Source organism: Protopterus annectens, chromosome 17.part0 (genome assembly GCF_019279795.1).
Source record: "Protopterus annectens isolate FY-2018-M chromosome 17.part0, PAN1.0, whole genome shotgun sequence".
In the NCBI taxonomy this organism is placed as follows: Eukaryota; Metazoa; Chordata; order Ceratodontiformes; family Protopteridae; genus Protopterus; species Protopterus annectens.
The window spans coordinates 342752984-342770647 of NC_056751.1; the positions used below are offsets into that span (position 1 = coordinate 342752984).

General features: G+C 39.8%; 1 protein-coding gene across 1 annotated transcript in view; it reads right to left on the minus strand.

The window, feature by feature from the left end:
• Positions 1–17664, minus strand: part of LOC122791730 (signal peptide, CUB and EGF-like domain-containing protein 2) — a 1774756-nt gene that overhangs the window by 62874 nt on the left and 1694218 nt on the right. The window contains exons 20-21 of the mRNA XM_044059635.1: positions 2714–2911; positions 921–1073 (exon numbers count right to left, since the gene is read on the minus strand). Coding sequence (XP_043915570.1) covers positions 921–1073; positions 2714–2911 — 351 coding nt within the window. The remainder of the gene's footprint in view (positions 1–920; positions 1074–2713; positions 2912–17664) is intronic.

Sequence of the window (17664 nt, forward strand, 5' to 3'; positions counted from 1 at the left end):
TCAGTCCTAGAAAAGAAGAAAGAAAGATTAATCAAATGCACCGTAAGACTTTCAAGGTGATTGTTTTCCTGTTGGAATATACAGAAACAAATTAAGAGAAGACTGCAGGAAAGAGAAGATGTTTCAAGTGGGCATTCAAAGGAAACAGCTATTATGCAAAGTTCTGCAAACTGATGAGAAGGAGATAAAAAAAAAATTGTGGATCAATAATTAAATGTGAACAAAAGACAGAAATTGGTTGGACTCTATGATAAGTCATGCACTGACGTCTTGAGGTTTACAGCAGTAACTGACCAAGCAGAAGGGAAGGACTGAAAAGACAGGTATGGCAGTAGCATTGTTACCTCACAGCAAGAGTTTCTCCCATTCGATTCTCGGCTTGGCTTGGAAGTGCCTTGTGTGTGGAGTCTGCATGTCCTCCCTGCGGTTGGGTAGCATTCGAAAGACATGCGTGCGTAAATGGGCGTGCCTTCGTTGAAGGTTGGGCGTCGAGCTGGCACCTCGGCATTTCGTAAAAATCTACTGCCAATCATTAGTGGACCGGAGTTCCGCTGTGGTGACCCCTTACCGGGAAAAAGACAAAAGACAAACAACAACAACAACAACTGGCTGAAGAAAGATACTTAATGAAATACATGCCCATTTTTGGACATTTAGATGAAAAAAAATAAGACAGAATGAAGTGGAACACACACATTTTTCAATGAAACATGGTTCTTGGGCAAGATTAGATAGAAATGACATATCAAAAGAATATTATACCATAGACTGAACTATGAAAACACATCTAGTAACAGTGTCACATTGTTGCTGTAGATGTAATTAATATGCACACTTAACAGCACATACTATGTTTCTGTGGTACATGAATGGTACTTACAAACTGTAAAGAAAAGTATAGAGAGAATAAAAGGGCTTACCATCATAGGTCACATAGGGGACTTGGAATCCCATGCCACTATTTCCTTCATTAGACTTAAACTGTATCCACAGCCTTTTTGAACGTGAAGTGAATGCTATTGGGCGCTCATATGTTTGACATGTTTCATATGTTGTCACTGAATTAGCTGAAGCTTCAAAACAAAAATAAATATAGTTTCTGTAAGATTTTTGAAAATGGAGAATATATGAATGCAGAACTTTAATGAACCATGTGGCAATTTTATATAATTCATTAACTTCCATAATTTAACACCAAAGGGGGAAATTTATGATTTTCTATTACAAGATACTTTAAACTTATATATTAATTTCTCCATTATAAAATACCCTTTACTACATTCACAAATATACACATTTCAACATTGAAAATCTATTTTACTTACATGGTTATAAGAAATACAAGAACTAAGACACAGCTTAAAATTTGCAGTATTTTTCATAGTTAAAATGAATACATAAAAAAGTTTCTTAACTGAGTAGACTATGTAGGCTTTGCACACAGCCTTATATAAAAGGCCCATTTATGTAAGCTCTGCACTTAGCCATATAAAAAGACCTAATAAATTACATAAAATATATGTTGTTTACAGTCAGTTCTTAACCATTTTTAGTAATACAACACAACACAATATAAGAGAACATAGTCAAAGCTACTGTTTTTCTATTTTATTGAAAAAATCTAGTAACTTAAAAATAAAGATGTTTTAATAAAGAATGCTTTTCATTGAATCGCTCTAAAAAGTAATTGCATTATTGAGGTAGTAGAAGAAGGAGCAGGAATCAGCAAAACCAACCTCAAATGCTTTTCTGAAATTAGCTTGTCTGTGTGTTTTTTGCAAAGTTTTCAGTCTTCTTCCTTATCTTTCACTTTTTAGACCAACCCAATAAAAAGCATTATTTATTAAAAAAAATCTATTTTTTTACATGTTTATTTTTTACTTTTTAGTTTTTAAGTAAAATTTAACAGTATCTAAATACTGTTGTATTTTAATTAAAAACTAAAATCCTCATGGTCTTTCTATTCCCACTGTGAGCTGTCCTGTGTGCTGATGTGCTGTGTACTGCATAATGATTGGTTCCCAGTGGATATAGATGAGAACTGAGTGGTCAAGGAATGTGACAGAACCACAGAGAGACAGAGTCACAAAGCCAATTTCAATAAAAAGCATTCTAAAGAGCCATAAAGCCAGTTTTAATAAAATCATTCTAAAAATTAAAGAATAAAGACTACTTGAGTGCTGGTAAAACAACAGATTTCATAGACTAACATTTTAAACTAGATTACTCATTTGACAAAACCTATACTTCTCTGTACATTTACTGTTTTATTTATCAGGTGTAATTTATTTAAAATCCAATTTTATTCTGCTTATATATTAAGAAAATTAATGTGTTAATGGAATCTCTACAATGATCAGAAATTAAAATAACAATTACTGGTACAACTCCTAGAATTTCAGGTAATGAAAATAGCATTTCAATATTTTAATAATCATGAAACAGTGGCTTTGAATATAATGTAACATAAAATCATGCATTATATTACATTATATTATTTATGATGGGTTAATGACCCAATCCAATTAAATTTCACTGGTTAGCACCCACTGAGTGCTGGGATATGCACTCAGTGGGTGTGTGCTGGGATAAGCATGTTCACTACATATTACTTTACATAGTCATAAAACTGCATTCATGGTTATTCATATCAAAACGTATGACTAATACCTCAAAGAAAATTCTCTATAACCAGAATATCAAAGTGACTTACCACTTTTTCTCATTACTAAATAGTCTCCACATTCATCTTCAATTGGTAGAAATATTTCTGGAACCACAATTAGGATCCGACGCTTTGGAGGTGGATTTATAGTCCAAGTGCATTCTATGTTTGCTGGGTAGTTTCCAGGATAGTTTGGGGATTCAATGTATCCTGTGTACTCTCCCAATTCTCCACCACATTGTCTGTCTGAAACAGTTGAAGTAACAATGTATTAAAGGCTATGTAAATATTTAACAGTATATAACAGTGCCACAAAACAGAATCTCCATGCTTAGAAACCACAAATTCTGAAACACATCAATTGATGGATCATACAGACAGTGTCCACAAAAAGAAAAACTTGTCACTGCACATTCCACATTATAAAGGTCTTTCAGTCAGAAGTTCATGTGGATTCTTACTCGTTTATGTCTGTCTCTTCAATTCATTTCATAGGCCGGGATGAAAGAAAGGCAGGTACAACTATAATAATAGTCATTAATGATTCCTCACCCATCCTCCTTTGTGAAGTCCAAAATTGTCTCCCTAGCAAAAATTGTCATATGTGCAAGAGGATTAGCCATTTTCTTGACTAGTGACCACAATCTAGGCAAAATCCTATGACATTTTATTTAACAAATGGTCTAAAACAGAAAGAAAGAAATAAATAAAATGCAAAGGATGTTCATGACCTTGGAGTCTAATACTTAGTATACACAATGTGATGTGCATGGTACAACTAATTCAACCTAGTCTTCTTTGAGAAGCAAAAGATTTCACAAAGTAATCAATAATCAAAAAGTAACACATTTAGTTGAAATATGCCACTGTAGCAATTTACTGAAGATGGAAAGATAAGGCAGAAAAATATTTAGGTTCTGCCCAAAAAGTCCAAGTATTAGGCTTCTTCAAGAAGTTATTTTTTTACTCATACGTTTTTATTAATTTTCTTGAAATTTTAATACAAACTACTTGTAAATTATCCAAAAGAAATATCAAGAAGTAAATAACAACAAGAGTAACTGAGATATTTACATTATGTACATTGGCCTGAGTATAAATTATATAATAAACCAATCTAAGTCAAATATGCAGATACTTTAGATATAAGTTTATCTTACATCTTCTTGATATCGAACTTTCAAGAAGAGACTGAATCCATTCTCAATGTTTTAATAAGATGAGTTACCTTCTTCCATGGATTGTTGCTCCATTTCTTAGGAATAATCCATGACTCTTTTACTTTTACTTCCATCAATGCTGTTTCATTTAGAAGATTCAAAAATTCTTCAAAAGTTGGTTCAGATCTAGAAAGCCATTTCCTAGAAATACATTTGCTAGCCACTGCTAGAATAGTCCAAAGCAAGTATAAATCTTTCCTGTTCATTTCTAGTTTTTCAGTAACATCCAGGAGGATTAAGGATTTTGTTAATACAAAAGTGTCTGAAAATAAAGCTTGCAGAAAATTTCTAATGTCTTCCCAATTTTTTTTAAGTTTAATGCAATCATGGAAAATGTGTGTCCAATCTGCTTTACAGGTTTGTAGACATCTCCAACAAATTACACTATTAGAAGAAACAAATTTGCTGAGTCTATTAGGTGTATAGAATGATTGGTGCAGAAATTTCCAGGTATATATTCTCCAAAATTGAGTGTTAGATGTTAGTTTAACAGAGTACAAAATATTAATTTTGTTTTCAGGAGTTAGATTAATTGAGTACCCTTTAGTAATGAAATTCCAATAATTGTGCTTAGGCTTAACTTTATAATTTATTAATAATTTATATATATTTGAAATTGTGTTTTTTCCAATTAGAGTTATCATACATGATTCTGTGTATAAATTTTATGAAGTTTAGCATAGCTTTAAAAGGAGGACTACTAATTGTTCTGCACAATTGTTCTTCTTCAAGAAGTTCTGACATCAAAATTATATAATTTAAATACAACCCTTCATACCAGGGTTAGAAACAGCTTCTACCTACACAAAGTAAAATGGTACCATGTTTTTGGTATACTATTACACTAGCAAGGTTTCACTAAATGAGTTTTCTGAACCAATTTAATTTGGCAAGCCATTCCTGATTCATATTCTACTGCAGACAAAATAAATATACTCAATTTCTGACTATAATGCCAGTGAAGAGATGTGGTTGGATTGAGTGGTCACTGAACAAACATTATCTAATAAAGTGTTCCTTATGGAGGGAGCAACAAGACATTTTTTAGGAAAGGAGTAGATCTATTCACTGATCTCATGGGGTCGACTGTTAGGGTTGCAGCTATGGTACAGACCCACTCAGGTAGTAGAATCTGATACATTCAGAGATCATTCTAGATAGGTTGACTTTGGATACCAATATGCCTTTTTGTTGATGGAGAAAAGGAGATGAACATCTGGTCACTTTCTCTGAACTCATATGCCCTACAGATTCTGTGGGCATCCATGCTGTAGAAGAGGTACTCTCCTTTGTTTTGCTAGCTGGGGAAGAAAACCTAAAGGTTTATGGACTGATTGAGATTTATGAAACTGCATGGGGCATGAATAATGCACTAGTTCTGAGCACCACTTTATCCTTAAGGAATGTTAGGAATGATGTTTTTACTGAGAGATGGGAGCTCTAACACTCTTCTGGCCAAGGTAAAGGCTACCAGGAATACTGTTTGCTGTGAACGTTATTTGAGCTCTGCCTTTGCCACGGTCTCAAATGGTAGCCTTTTGACTATTTCTAGAATAATGTCCAGTGTGAAAATTCAAAATAGCTGCTATATGTACTTTGATGATACAGTAACTGAGGCCTTGGCCAAATAGCTAGGTCAGGTATTGCAAAATCTGAGGCAAGGATGGCAAACTGGAGGCCATTCCCTTCTAAGAGGTCCCAATGATAAAGTGTTTTACTACTTTCTGCATAACTTCCTGGCATAAGGTTTTCACAATGAAGTCTTGATTTCTTCTAGTGTATAACTCAGGTTATTAGTGATGTTTAGTGCTTGGGAAGCCAAAATGACAACATCAGGACATTGATGCCCAGGTAGAATCTGTTCAATGGATGGGTAATCAACACCTTGAAGAACAGCAGATGACAAACTCCTCCAGCATGTAAAGAGTTAGCAGAAAACACACAGATGTCTGGGACAGAATTGCCATATTAGGACCAGTTTTAACTCCAGTTTTAGGGCTTTTGGAATGTTTTTTTAATATCATGGCCATTAGTGGGAAGGTGTACAAGAGACCCTGGAACCATGGCTTTACCAATGCATTCCTGATATCATTGCACTTTGTCAGGATGAGGCAACATAAGTTGTGAAAACTTATGTTCAACCACATCCAGTTCCTTCTAAGCCCATCTGAAACCAAGTACTAGTTTGTTAGTGAAACGAACCACCCAAGAAGTAGATAAGCCAGTCCCAAAAGCCTCAAGGAATACCGATTCCTCCTGGGGGGGGGGGGGACAGCTGATCATCTCCCTGTCTGTAACTCACCAAAGGAGACGTCTTGAAGGGGGAATAAGGGGGACCCCTTCCCTCATTAAAATCAGTATCTTCTGTGTGGGACTTCTGAGGAGAGTGTAAGTGCCTCCTTTTGTATATATGCTTACTGTGTACTTCCCCAGTGGGATGTTCCAGGGAAGACTCCAAAATGGATGGGGAGTCCACAACCTGGACTTTCTCAAGACTTTTATGGGCTGGCTCTACCAAAGTAGCAGAAAGAGAAGGCAGAGAACCTGAAAAAAACAGTGGAGGCAGGGATGGTTCTGAGTAGGGAAAAGGTGTTAAGACTGAGAGAGGATTCTCTCAAAGGCCTCAATTTCTGGCATCAAAACTGGTCCCATGGCAGCTCCCATAGGTTCCAAGAAACCCAAGTGCAGGCTCGGACAGACAATCCAGGTCAGCTCCAAAGCTGATTCTGGAGGTGAGCTGTCAAAGCAAACGTTCTGAGAGGGACGGACAAATCTGAATGTTTTGGAGTTGGCCCAACCCCCCAGCACTGGCATCAACCCATTGGCTCCAAGACTTGTTGAGATCTGAAGCGGTTGCACCTGACCAGGTCAGAGAAATAGTCTGAGTCGAAGAAACCCAGTCTTTTATATCAGGCACAGGAGGTTCTTGGTTCACACTCAGATCCATAGTCACAAAATCCAAAGGCTGGATTAGAAAAGGAGTCACAATCAAGGGATATGGAACGACAGCTCCTGAATCACCGATGGTGGTCAGTGCTTGGAGTACCCCCAGCTGATTCTGGGTCTTTAGGAACTTCATCATCCTATGTCTGCTTTGGACAGGCCCTTGTCGACAGCACCAATATCATGGAAGAAGCTATGGAATGAGACCTAAAAACCCTTAGAAATGATCTCTCCTGCAAGAAAGGAGATTGCAACTTATTATTTATTTACTGGCATTTGTTGACCGGGAAAGTCAACTTGGTAAAAAAAAAAAAAAAAAAAAACATTTTCAGTCGAGGCCCGGGGAGAAAAACTCCATATTTATACAAACAACAAAAGCAAAATATTATACAGTTTAAAAATACAGATCTGGGGAGAAAGGCTCCACAGTTAAGACAAACTAATATCACAGAACAACATAATTGCAAACATATGTTATATAAATTAGTATACAAGCATCATATCACAGGTAAACTATATCACAGAGAATAGCACATAGTAATGGATAAATACGTATTTCGAGTCGACTGAAAATCAGAGGTGTTAGAAAGGCAGGATTCTTGTTGAATTAAGTTATGGGATTAAGGAGGCTTACATTGTATTTCACATGAACAGCTTAGATTATGTAAAAATAAGTTTTTAGTGCAGCTTTAAAGGACTTCAGGGAGTCTAGTTGGGTAATGGAAGATGGGGGGTATTCCAAAGTTTGGCTATGTTGTAAGAATGCAGGCATTGTCCTACTCTCTTGTTGGGTTTAGCTATGCTTAGAAGGGTTCTCTCTGAAGAGTGGTGGGATTGAGTAGGGGTATGTGTGTGCAAGATGGATTGGAAAGCTGGGCATCTATCGGGTTGTAAAAGTAGTTGAGTAAACTAGATAGTGGTTAAATTCTAGCCAGGATAGGTTTGAGAGAGGGTTGCGGTGGTGAGAGCGGTTAGACAAGTTAGACGCGAATTTTGCTATCTTATAGTAGCACTGTTGTAGCTTATTACTGAGGGATGTATGGAGATTGGTGAAAATGGGGCTCCCGTATGTAAGGGATGTAGTAAGCAGGGTGTTAGCTAGTTTAATCCTAGTTTGTTTATCAAGGTAAAGTTTGTGCCGGTATAATTTGTCCAGTTTGAAGGTGGTTTTCTTTACTGTACTGAGTATGTGTTGTTCAAAAGACAGTTTATTGTCGATAGTAATTCCTAGATGTTTTGCGGATTGTGCCTGTTTGATTTCAGTTTTATGTGAGAAAATTTTGAATTCTATAGTTGGAGGTTTTGATGAGAATAATAAGAATTTAGATTTTTCGGGGGTTAAGCATTAGTTGAGAGTAATTCAGCCAAGTTTCTGTAGAGGAGAAGGCATTTTGGGTGATTTTTTGGAGGTTAGAGAAATTATTGGAGGATGAGATGACTGCTGAATCATCTGCATATTGAATTAGTATGCTTTGATGGGAGGCTTTATTTAGCTCACTAATGAATACATTGAAGAGTACTGGTCCTAAAATGGATCCTTGTGAGACACCTGTGTTGTTTGCAAGGTAATCAGATTGTTGGTTTTGCCATCTAACTGATTGCTGTCTGTTGTTTAGGTAGGAAGAAAACCAGGTTGTTACCCTTTGACAGCAACCAAGTTTGTCTAGCTGTTGCAAAAGCTTAGGGTGAGATACCATGTTGAAAGCTTTTGAGAGGTCTAGCAGGAGTAGAGAAGTGGGTAGACCAGCATCAAGAGCTTTATTCACAATATCAATAAAGGAGAGTTTGTACTATGGCCAGGGCGGAAGCCACGTTGTGTAGGAGATAAGAGGTTATTATTGATGAGGTGATTGAGTACTTGGGTCTGAATACTTTTTTTAGGATTTTTGATAGTAGGGAGTAGAGCAGAGCTGGGGTGGTAGTTTGAGAGATCATGGGCATTACCTCCTTTGTGAAGTGGGGTAATAATGGATTTTTCCATAGTAGGGGAACATATGATTCAGTGATAGAGCAGTTAATAAGAATGCTGACTGGGTAAGCTATAGCCTTGGCTGCTAGTTGTAAGTATTCTGGTGGTAAGTTATCAGCAGACAGTGAGCAGGGCTTTAATTTGGTTGGTAATTTTTGAACTAAGGATGTAGGCAATTGGAACTAAAGGAATCTTGAGAGAACCTGGGTTCTGAAAATGGAAGAGAGAGAAACCTAATTCTAACTGGCTTCTACACTGAGGACAGATTTGATGGCATAGACACTTTTGGTGCTGGACCTGCTGGATCAGGACAACACTTGCCTGCCTCTTTGTCCTTCTCCTTCTCCTTAGTCTTCTCCCCTTGCCCTTTTCTGAAGACTTCTTGGAGGATGAGGGGAGGGGTGAAGATTGAGAGGGATACCCTTCTCCAGCTAAGAGGGAGAAACACCTTCAAGGCAAGTTTTGATCACCTGTTGGACAAAGCTCTGGCTCCAAAAGTGGAGCAGGTACAGTAGTCCTCCTCAAAGTGAGCGGCTCTCAGGCAATACACACATTTAGAGTGAGTACCTTAGGTAGAGATGTTATACCCACAGGAGATGCACTTTTTTAAAGACAAATGTCTTATCTGTCATCCTGTAAAATGCAAAAAATCACCAGGCAACATGACAAAGACACAAGGGAAAAACTTAGTGTCAAATCCTTAACAACTACTGCTACCAACAAAACACACAAGTAGAAACACCCAACAACTGAAAACAAAAACAGTAAGATGATGACATTAACAACAAAAATAACACTTGTAGTGATAACCTTAAAACCCTCACAGAAGATAAGAAAGAAGGCAAGGAAACAGAAACTTTTTTTTAATATGCGGAGGAGATAAGAAGACAGAAATAAGTAGAAAAGGAGCCTATGCTGAAAGGATAACAAAAAATATGTCACATCTGAAACTATGAGACAACTCTGAGCCTTAGAGATCAACATCTGCAGTGTTTGAGTGGCAAACAAGATCAAAGGCAAATCCGAGATGGAGGGGGACTACAGGTAAGGGGAGGAGGCTAAGCCTTGCCAGATCCAAAAATCTGAAGAATGGACAAGATTGGATCCGATCAGATGTGAAGATCGATCCGATGAGAACTGATGAAAGACACATCAGATCTGAGGTTTATTGTGGTAAAAAGAAGTTCTGATAATTTGGCAGTGCCACTTTTCCATTAAGTATGGCGTTTGAAAAAAAAAACATACCAACTCTGGGTTTAAGGAAGGCAGCAGAAACTGTATAAAGTTACAGCCAACGTGCTTCTAGATTCAGGACCTACACAAAATGTACAACTGTTATGACAAAGGGGACCATTTCCATTTAAGTGTTAATAAATCAAATAAGTCATAGGGGACTTTCAAGATGGCTGCACATTGATTAACAGCCTATTTCTAGCTCTCCCGGTGTGAAAACAGAAACTTAGCAGAAAAAATTGTGGACCTATACTTCTGGGTAAATTTCAGTAACTGGGTAGTAAGTGCATTGCCTGGATGCTAGGAAAAAAGAAGTACAGAGGACCTGATGGAAAATCATCTACAAAAGGTGAGGAAAAAACACTGACTGGGAAAACTACTCCAGCTGTTCAACAAAAAGCAGTGCAAGCTTCAGACATGACTTATAGTAGCCTAGAGAAAAGTATAAGACAACTGCACACAGACCTGATTAAAACAAATGAAATACGGATGCAGTGTATAAACTCAAACAACAAAAGGCTGGAAAAAATGGAAGAAGCTTTAAACAGATATTCAGATGAGATGATAAAACCGCATAAGTCAGAGGTCAAAATGAAGAAATGGCTGGCTGAATATGAGACTTCACAAGAGAACATGTTTCAAAACATAACAGAATTAGAAGACAGAACATGTAGGGAAACCTGAGATGTTCTGCTGTACCAGAGAAGCTGGAAGGAACAGACTGCATTAATTTTTAGAAAGGACAAATAAGCAACTGGACTGGTATTCTACAGCAGTAGTTGTTAGTTGAAAGAGCACATTGTGTCTATACTCCAAACCTAGCTATGAAAAAGCAACCTAGGCCTTTAATAGTAAAATGCAACCTTACCAGCAGGAGGAGTTGATTCTAACAAAACTGTGGCAGGACAAAGTACTAAAAGTGGGAGACAGCAGATTGTTTGTGGAGAACGATTACTCATTGTACACCAGGCAGAACAGGAGTACATTTATTCCATTATTCAGGGAATGTCAAGAAGCAGGTGTCAGATTTAGCCAGCTATCTTTAAAATATTTTTCTCTGTAGGGACAAAATAATTTTTTGAACAAATGTGAGTTGTGAAGCAGAATATTCTGCTTCCTGTTTTCTGGTAATTAAGAAAACAGAGACACTACCAGTGAAAACTTTACAATGGTTCAACATAAAATGCTTGAGAAAAGGAAAAAACACAAGAGTCGACTAGAAGAATCAAGAGTACATTGGACATGAAACAGAGACAGGATCTGGGAGATGGAGATGAACAGGAATAAAACCAGTAACTTGGACATTGACAAATATGGGATTACAAAGCAATAATTATAATAAATACATGAATGCCTTAAAATGGCTTAAAACTTAACATACTAGGAATAACATTAAACATACAACTGGTAAGCACTTTCATTCCATACATGGAACGTCATCAGACAAAGTTGCAACAATTCAAAATGCAATTAACTAAACTTATAAACTCACATGACTTCAACCTTAATGAGTTAACCCTTTCTTTTTCAATACAATTTTAAAGTTCTCCCTATCACTCATTCCAGGAGAACTGCAAGAATTCAATCTTACTTGCCAACAATACTCTTTCCAGTCAAGCTCATCTTCTACATCCCAATCATAAATTACAATTAATCACTTGACTTGAAAATTTGAAATGCATTTTGTTCACATCTTTCATATGCATCTGTCGAACATGTTTTGATAAGGCATAACTTAGCTTCATTTTTTTCTACAGCCCATGAATACTCATACATTCTCATGTGAAACTCCCTAACAGTTCTACCAAAGTAAAATGCAGGACACACTCCACACAGTGCTATATAGATTACAAACTTAGATTTACAAATGTATTTGTTCAATAATTTAATTTCATAATTTCTTGCTGTTAACCATATCCTATCATTCTCTAAAATATACTTACACAAATTACAATTTGTGCACTTGGACATTCCTTTATTCTGTTCTGTAATACATAATATAATTATATATAATTATATTTGTGAAACATGACAGAATAAGCAAATCTGGAAATATTGGACTTTTTTGGACTTTGTTAAACTTGTAGGGGACTCTAAAGCATATGCCCTACTTCATGTCATTAATGTCCAGAAAGATACTTAGGAGAGGGGAAGATGAGGGAGAAAGTTAACTATAAGTAAAACAATGTTTCTCTTAATGGTACTACTTTAATATTGCATAATTTTCTTTCCATGCTATAAAGTAACAAAAATATTTTTAAGTGTTTTCTCTGTTATTTTTAAGTGTAATAATTTATAACTTAAATAGGTGCTCCTTTTTTCTTTTTTTTCTTTCTAACTTCTCTCTTTTACCTTGTTCAGTTTTAAGAAATGCAGGTCCTGCAATGTATCAAAAAAAAGGAAAAGTCTGGATAAAACAGCATGACAAAAGAAAAAATAATCCCCGGGATTCCTGAAGCTTGCGCCAGGTGCAGGCGTAGCGTCAGTGTTCTAACACCAAAGATGGCCACCGAGCGATTCAGGTACGAGCTGTTTCCATGTGCACTACCTGCGTATGCTACGTCCACAAACTCCCGAGCCTTGCCTGCTAATTACCCCATGTGCAGCAGTGTAGCATGCAAATGAAGATATGTCGCAATTCAGGAAGTGGTGCAGGCGTAGTGTAAGCATGCAGAAATGTAAACCATAGAAAACGGTTTACATTTTTGCAAACATAAAATCGGAGCCATGACAGCCGACCAAATACATGTATTATATTGTTAATATATGCCAATGGCTAAATATATAGCCATTGGCACAATAAACATGTACAAAATATAAAAAATAACATTTAATATATATATTCGCACTATCACGACGTGGAAGTGCAGGGCAGCGGTGCGCAAAGGGGATCGCAAGGAATATATAAAAATATAGAATAAAACTGCAATGAAACCCATATCATGATTTCCCCATAATAGTCAATGGCAGGCATGCTACACCATACTCATGGCACAAGGGTTGCTAAGGGGCAGTGACAGTGTTATGCGCAGTAGCTAGGAATTAGTAGGCAATGCCATGCAAATGAGAGGAGTAATAGTGATTCACAGATTCTCCGCTGGTGTAAGGATGCACCTCACAGCATAGCATTATAACACCGAGGTGCGCCCTTGAGATAAAGATGACATCAAGAGAGGGGTGTGTCGCTATTGCTGTAAGCACATTGGAGCATTGCTAAACCGGTCTGCCCCTAGCTTGGCAAAGCTGCAGGAAAGGGGTGTGTTGAATTGGCCATAGCTATGCTTAGCTGAGAGTACACAAGGTAACAGAGTATGCATGTCAACGGAGATGAAGACGCGCGTAAACCCAGTAAACGGGTATGCGCGGCGTGCACTGCAGCTGAAACAGGAAGGATATAGGAAAGAAATAATTAAATGCTGCAGCAGTGAAATTGGAGTACAAATGAATAATTAACACCTAGGAGCCTACAGTGGGCCATTGACAACAGTTAACAAGGCTGCAAGCAGCTACCTGCAGAACAGGGAAGAGGAGGGGCTGTACTGCAAAGAAAACAGCAAAGTGTCAAAGCAGAACAAAGCCGATATGCAGTATATCAGCTACAAGGCACATTTTGCCATGACTGGGTAGGGAAAGTACAAAAGAAGAAAGACGGCAGGTGGATGCATGCCTAATAATGGGAGGGGATCCAGGTCTAAAAGTGAATTAAAGGGCAACAGATTAATCAGAGCAGGCAAGTAGATCTCCACAGTAAAGGCCCCACACTTGCAGTACTCATTGCAAAATCCATAATTAAGACACGCTGTAGCTGGAATAGCTCATACACACCCACTTACATCAGCAGCATCCATAGCACAATACTATAAAGTGTAAAAGCACCTCACACACACATTTGTGTATTCCCATACACTCTGCACCAGTGGTGTATACAGACGGGAAACTTTTATTATATACATGTTAGGGACTGCCATAGCTTTGATCCACCAGCATGCGTTGGAGACTGAAGGTGGTGTGGAGGATGATGTACATGACCACCTCAGGCACCAGGGGAGGAGAAGAGTGTTCAGACCCAGGGTAACCTACCAGAGGCTACATGTTCAGGAGATAGTAGAGCATTACAGGGTAGACAGGGACATCCTACAGCAACTTGTGGAGCTGTGCCAGCCACGTCTCAGAACCAGAACAAACAGTGGGGAACCAATCCCAGTGGATACGAAGGTATGTGTAAGCCTGAGAATACTAGCTACAGGTACCTTTCAAAGACCAACTGGGGACATCATGGGGATCTCACAGGCATCAGCATCCAGGGTACTACACCAGTTCCTGGATGCCATGTTACCACATGCCAATGAGCACATATACTTCCCCTGAATGCAGGAGGAGTTGGCCAGCAATATGCGTCTCTTCCACCATGTGGCAGAATACCTGGAGGTACTGGATGTAATAGACTGCACGCACATACACATCAACTCACCACCCGGTGAGCAGGGTAGGTGCTACATAAACCGCAATGGATACCCCTCCATCAACTGCCAGGTCATGTGCAATGCCCAGGGCATTATCATGGATGTGTGTGCTGGCAGCCCTGGAAGCTATCACGACTTCCACATCTGGCATGCCTCACAGCTGTATCAGTTATTTGCCAGGGGGGATGTCCCAAATGGCCACTTGGTGGGGGATGCTGGCTATGCACTGGAACCGTGGATGATGACTCCCATCAGAAATGCACACACACCCATGCAGGAACGCCATAATGAGGCACACGCACAAACCAGAATCATCATAGAGCGTGTGTTTGGGATGCTGAAATCATGGTTCCATTGCTTGGAAATATCTGGTGGAGCCTTGTAGTACTCTCCAGGTACATGTGCCCACATCTTCATAGTGTGTGCCATGCTACACAATATGGTCCTGCGAAAACAGCTGCAGCAGGGATAAAATGGTGAAGGCCCTCACAGCCCACCACCATTGCCAAGGGCCCCACAGGCACAGAGGTACTCAGACCATGAACACCCTGAGCCAGCCCCAGTAGGCAGATGGAGGCATGCCCAGTATGCCCATGCCTTGGCAAAGAGGGAATGTATAGCACACACTCTGACAGTGTAGGCACCTAGGGACTGACACCTTTCTCCACCTGCACACACAGTAAAAATGGATGGCATACACACAAGACTACCTGTAAATTGTCATGTACAGGCAGCCTACTGTGTGCATCTAACATAGGCAGCCCTCAACTATTGCACACACAACTGTCATTGGTACAAGATAAGTCAACACCTGAACAGTAAATTAAGCTATCAGCATGTGAAGATACTGTATGTATAGATTCATAGGTAGGTACTTGGCCAACTGCCAGAGGCCATTCATAAGCCCAGCCAAAATGTGTCAGCTTTTGCCACCCCATTAATTCATTAACTGTCCCTCTGTGGAGCAGAGCCAAAGGCAAGATTCCTGGGGTGCATCTACTGTTCCCCATCCACTCTTCAAGGTTTCTCTTGCAGAGTGTTAGTGAGGGGCTCTGTATAATATAGTTAGGGATGTTGTTCCAAAGTATGGGGAGTGTTTGTGACAGGAAGCTGCCCCTCCAGCATCTTCCAGTTATTGTTGTGGCAAGGTTCAGCTTACTACAGTGTGTGGCTCACTGTGACATGGATTCCCATAGGTGGAGCATATCCATCAAGCCTGAGTTCAACATGGCTGTGTTGGCCAGCGGAGATCATCTCTGGGTAAACGAGATGCCACTGAGTAAAGCATGAGTTTATTCAGTCTGGCTGCATAGGCCATATGTTGGAGGCCAGTATTCCCCTTGGCGAGGTACATTCATGGACCCCCCAGCTGTTGGAAGTGTCTTCTGAGGTACATCCCACATGGGTTATTATACCCTATGATGGGACTGATGAGTGATGAGTAAAGGGGCACTATAACCCCAGTATGTCTAGATGGGAATCCTTTAGTAATCAGATGGCCTACATAGAAGGGTGTCCTAACTACTGTGGAGATATGATTGTCAAAGGGGAGATCATTATCTACCTTAGTCCCCAGATACCCCATTACCTTGTCTGTATTAAAGTGGCTGTGTTAATATGTGGGTGCCAGTTCCACAATGGAATGACCATGCAGTTAGTGGCACTTGGCTGGAGGCCGTGTCGTTGGCACCCTGTGACGTTCTCTGTGAGGCCCCTTGAGGGATGTCTGTGTCAGCTGGACTATCAATCATGGCTCCCTGTTCGCAGTCATTGCCAAACATGGTCTGCAGTAGTCCACCTGTGTTTGCCTGTACCTCTGAGATGTATATGCCAAACAGTAGGGCTCCCAGGACTGAGTCCTGTGGGACACCAGTCATGACTGGTCAAGAGTTGGACCTGGAGACCACTAGTCGTACCATGTGGGTTCTGTGTGTAAGCCTCTTGGCAACCCAACCTGTGATGTATGGGTGAATGTACAGGCTGGTGTGTTTAGCAATAATACCTGAGTGGGGCATGGTGTGAAAAGCCTTGGCGAGGTCCAAGAAGTATGTGTGAACCACCTCCCCCCCGTCATCTAACATCTTGGTGACTGTATGTAAGACATCAAACAGGTTCAGTAGGCATGAACTGCACTCAACCAAGCTGACCTGGGTTGGGTCATGTGTTCAGAGGTTACCCATGTCTTTGTTAATGAGTGCCATGAGGATGTGACCCATACCATTGCAGAACAGGCTAGTCAGGCTTATGGGGTGGTAATTACCATGGTCAGTTGTGATTCCACCTTGATGGAGTGGAATAACCATTGCCACGTGCCATTGTATGGGCATGTAGCCTGTGGAGAGGCTGAGGTAGGAATGCTTAATTAGGTGGGGGGCAGGTTGTCTTCTACAGTTTGCAAGATGCAGTCTGGGTCGACATCTGCCTCAAATGACACTGTGTTCTGCTGTTAAAGAGAGCCATTTCCACCTGTGTGTCTCTGATGTGTGGGATACTGTACCTTTCGGGCAGTGTTGTGGGCTCTTTAGGGGGTGAAGTATGCACCGAATGTATCTGCAAGGATGTTGGCGATATCAGCAGGGTCAGCATATTTTGTGCTATATATCACCGGCACAGTGCAAATCTGTGTGTCACCATGTAGATCCTTGACATAGCCAAAGAAGGCTTTGTGGTTATCTTTCAAATCCTTGTGTATTCTCCTTCTGTTAGCCTTGGATGATGTCATGAGGGACCTATGCATCATACTAATAGTGGTCACGGATGTCTGCCCTTCATGGGATTTGCCCTGTGTCTGGAACACTGTCCTACTTCTGTAGTATAGCCTGTTTATTGCAGAGGTCCACCAGACCAGTGTCCTTGTCTAGGAGGAGTGAGTCTTGGTTTACCAGTGACGGTACGATCCATACATCCGTGTAGGTGCTTATAGACTGCATTTGTAAATCTGTCTGTATCTTGAGCAGTGTTTCCCCTTAGCGTGGGGGCTGTGAAATCTCCCACCCCTGTCACTAGTAGTGTAAATTTAGCTGTAGGAAAGGTATACACTGTGGTATCCGTGGGTGGGGGAGATGCTTGGGTGTGGAAACAGTGAATAGTTCATGGTCAGATCTAACCACTGACTGGTTAACCTCCGCTGTGGTGTTCCTGTTGCCCATGTTGGTGATAAACCCTTTCTAG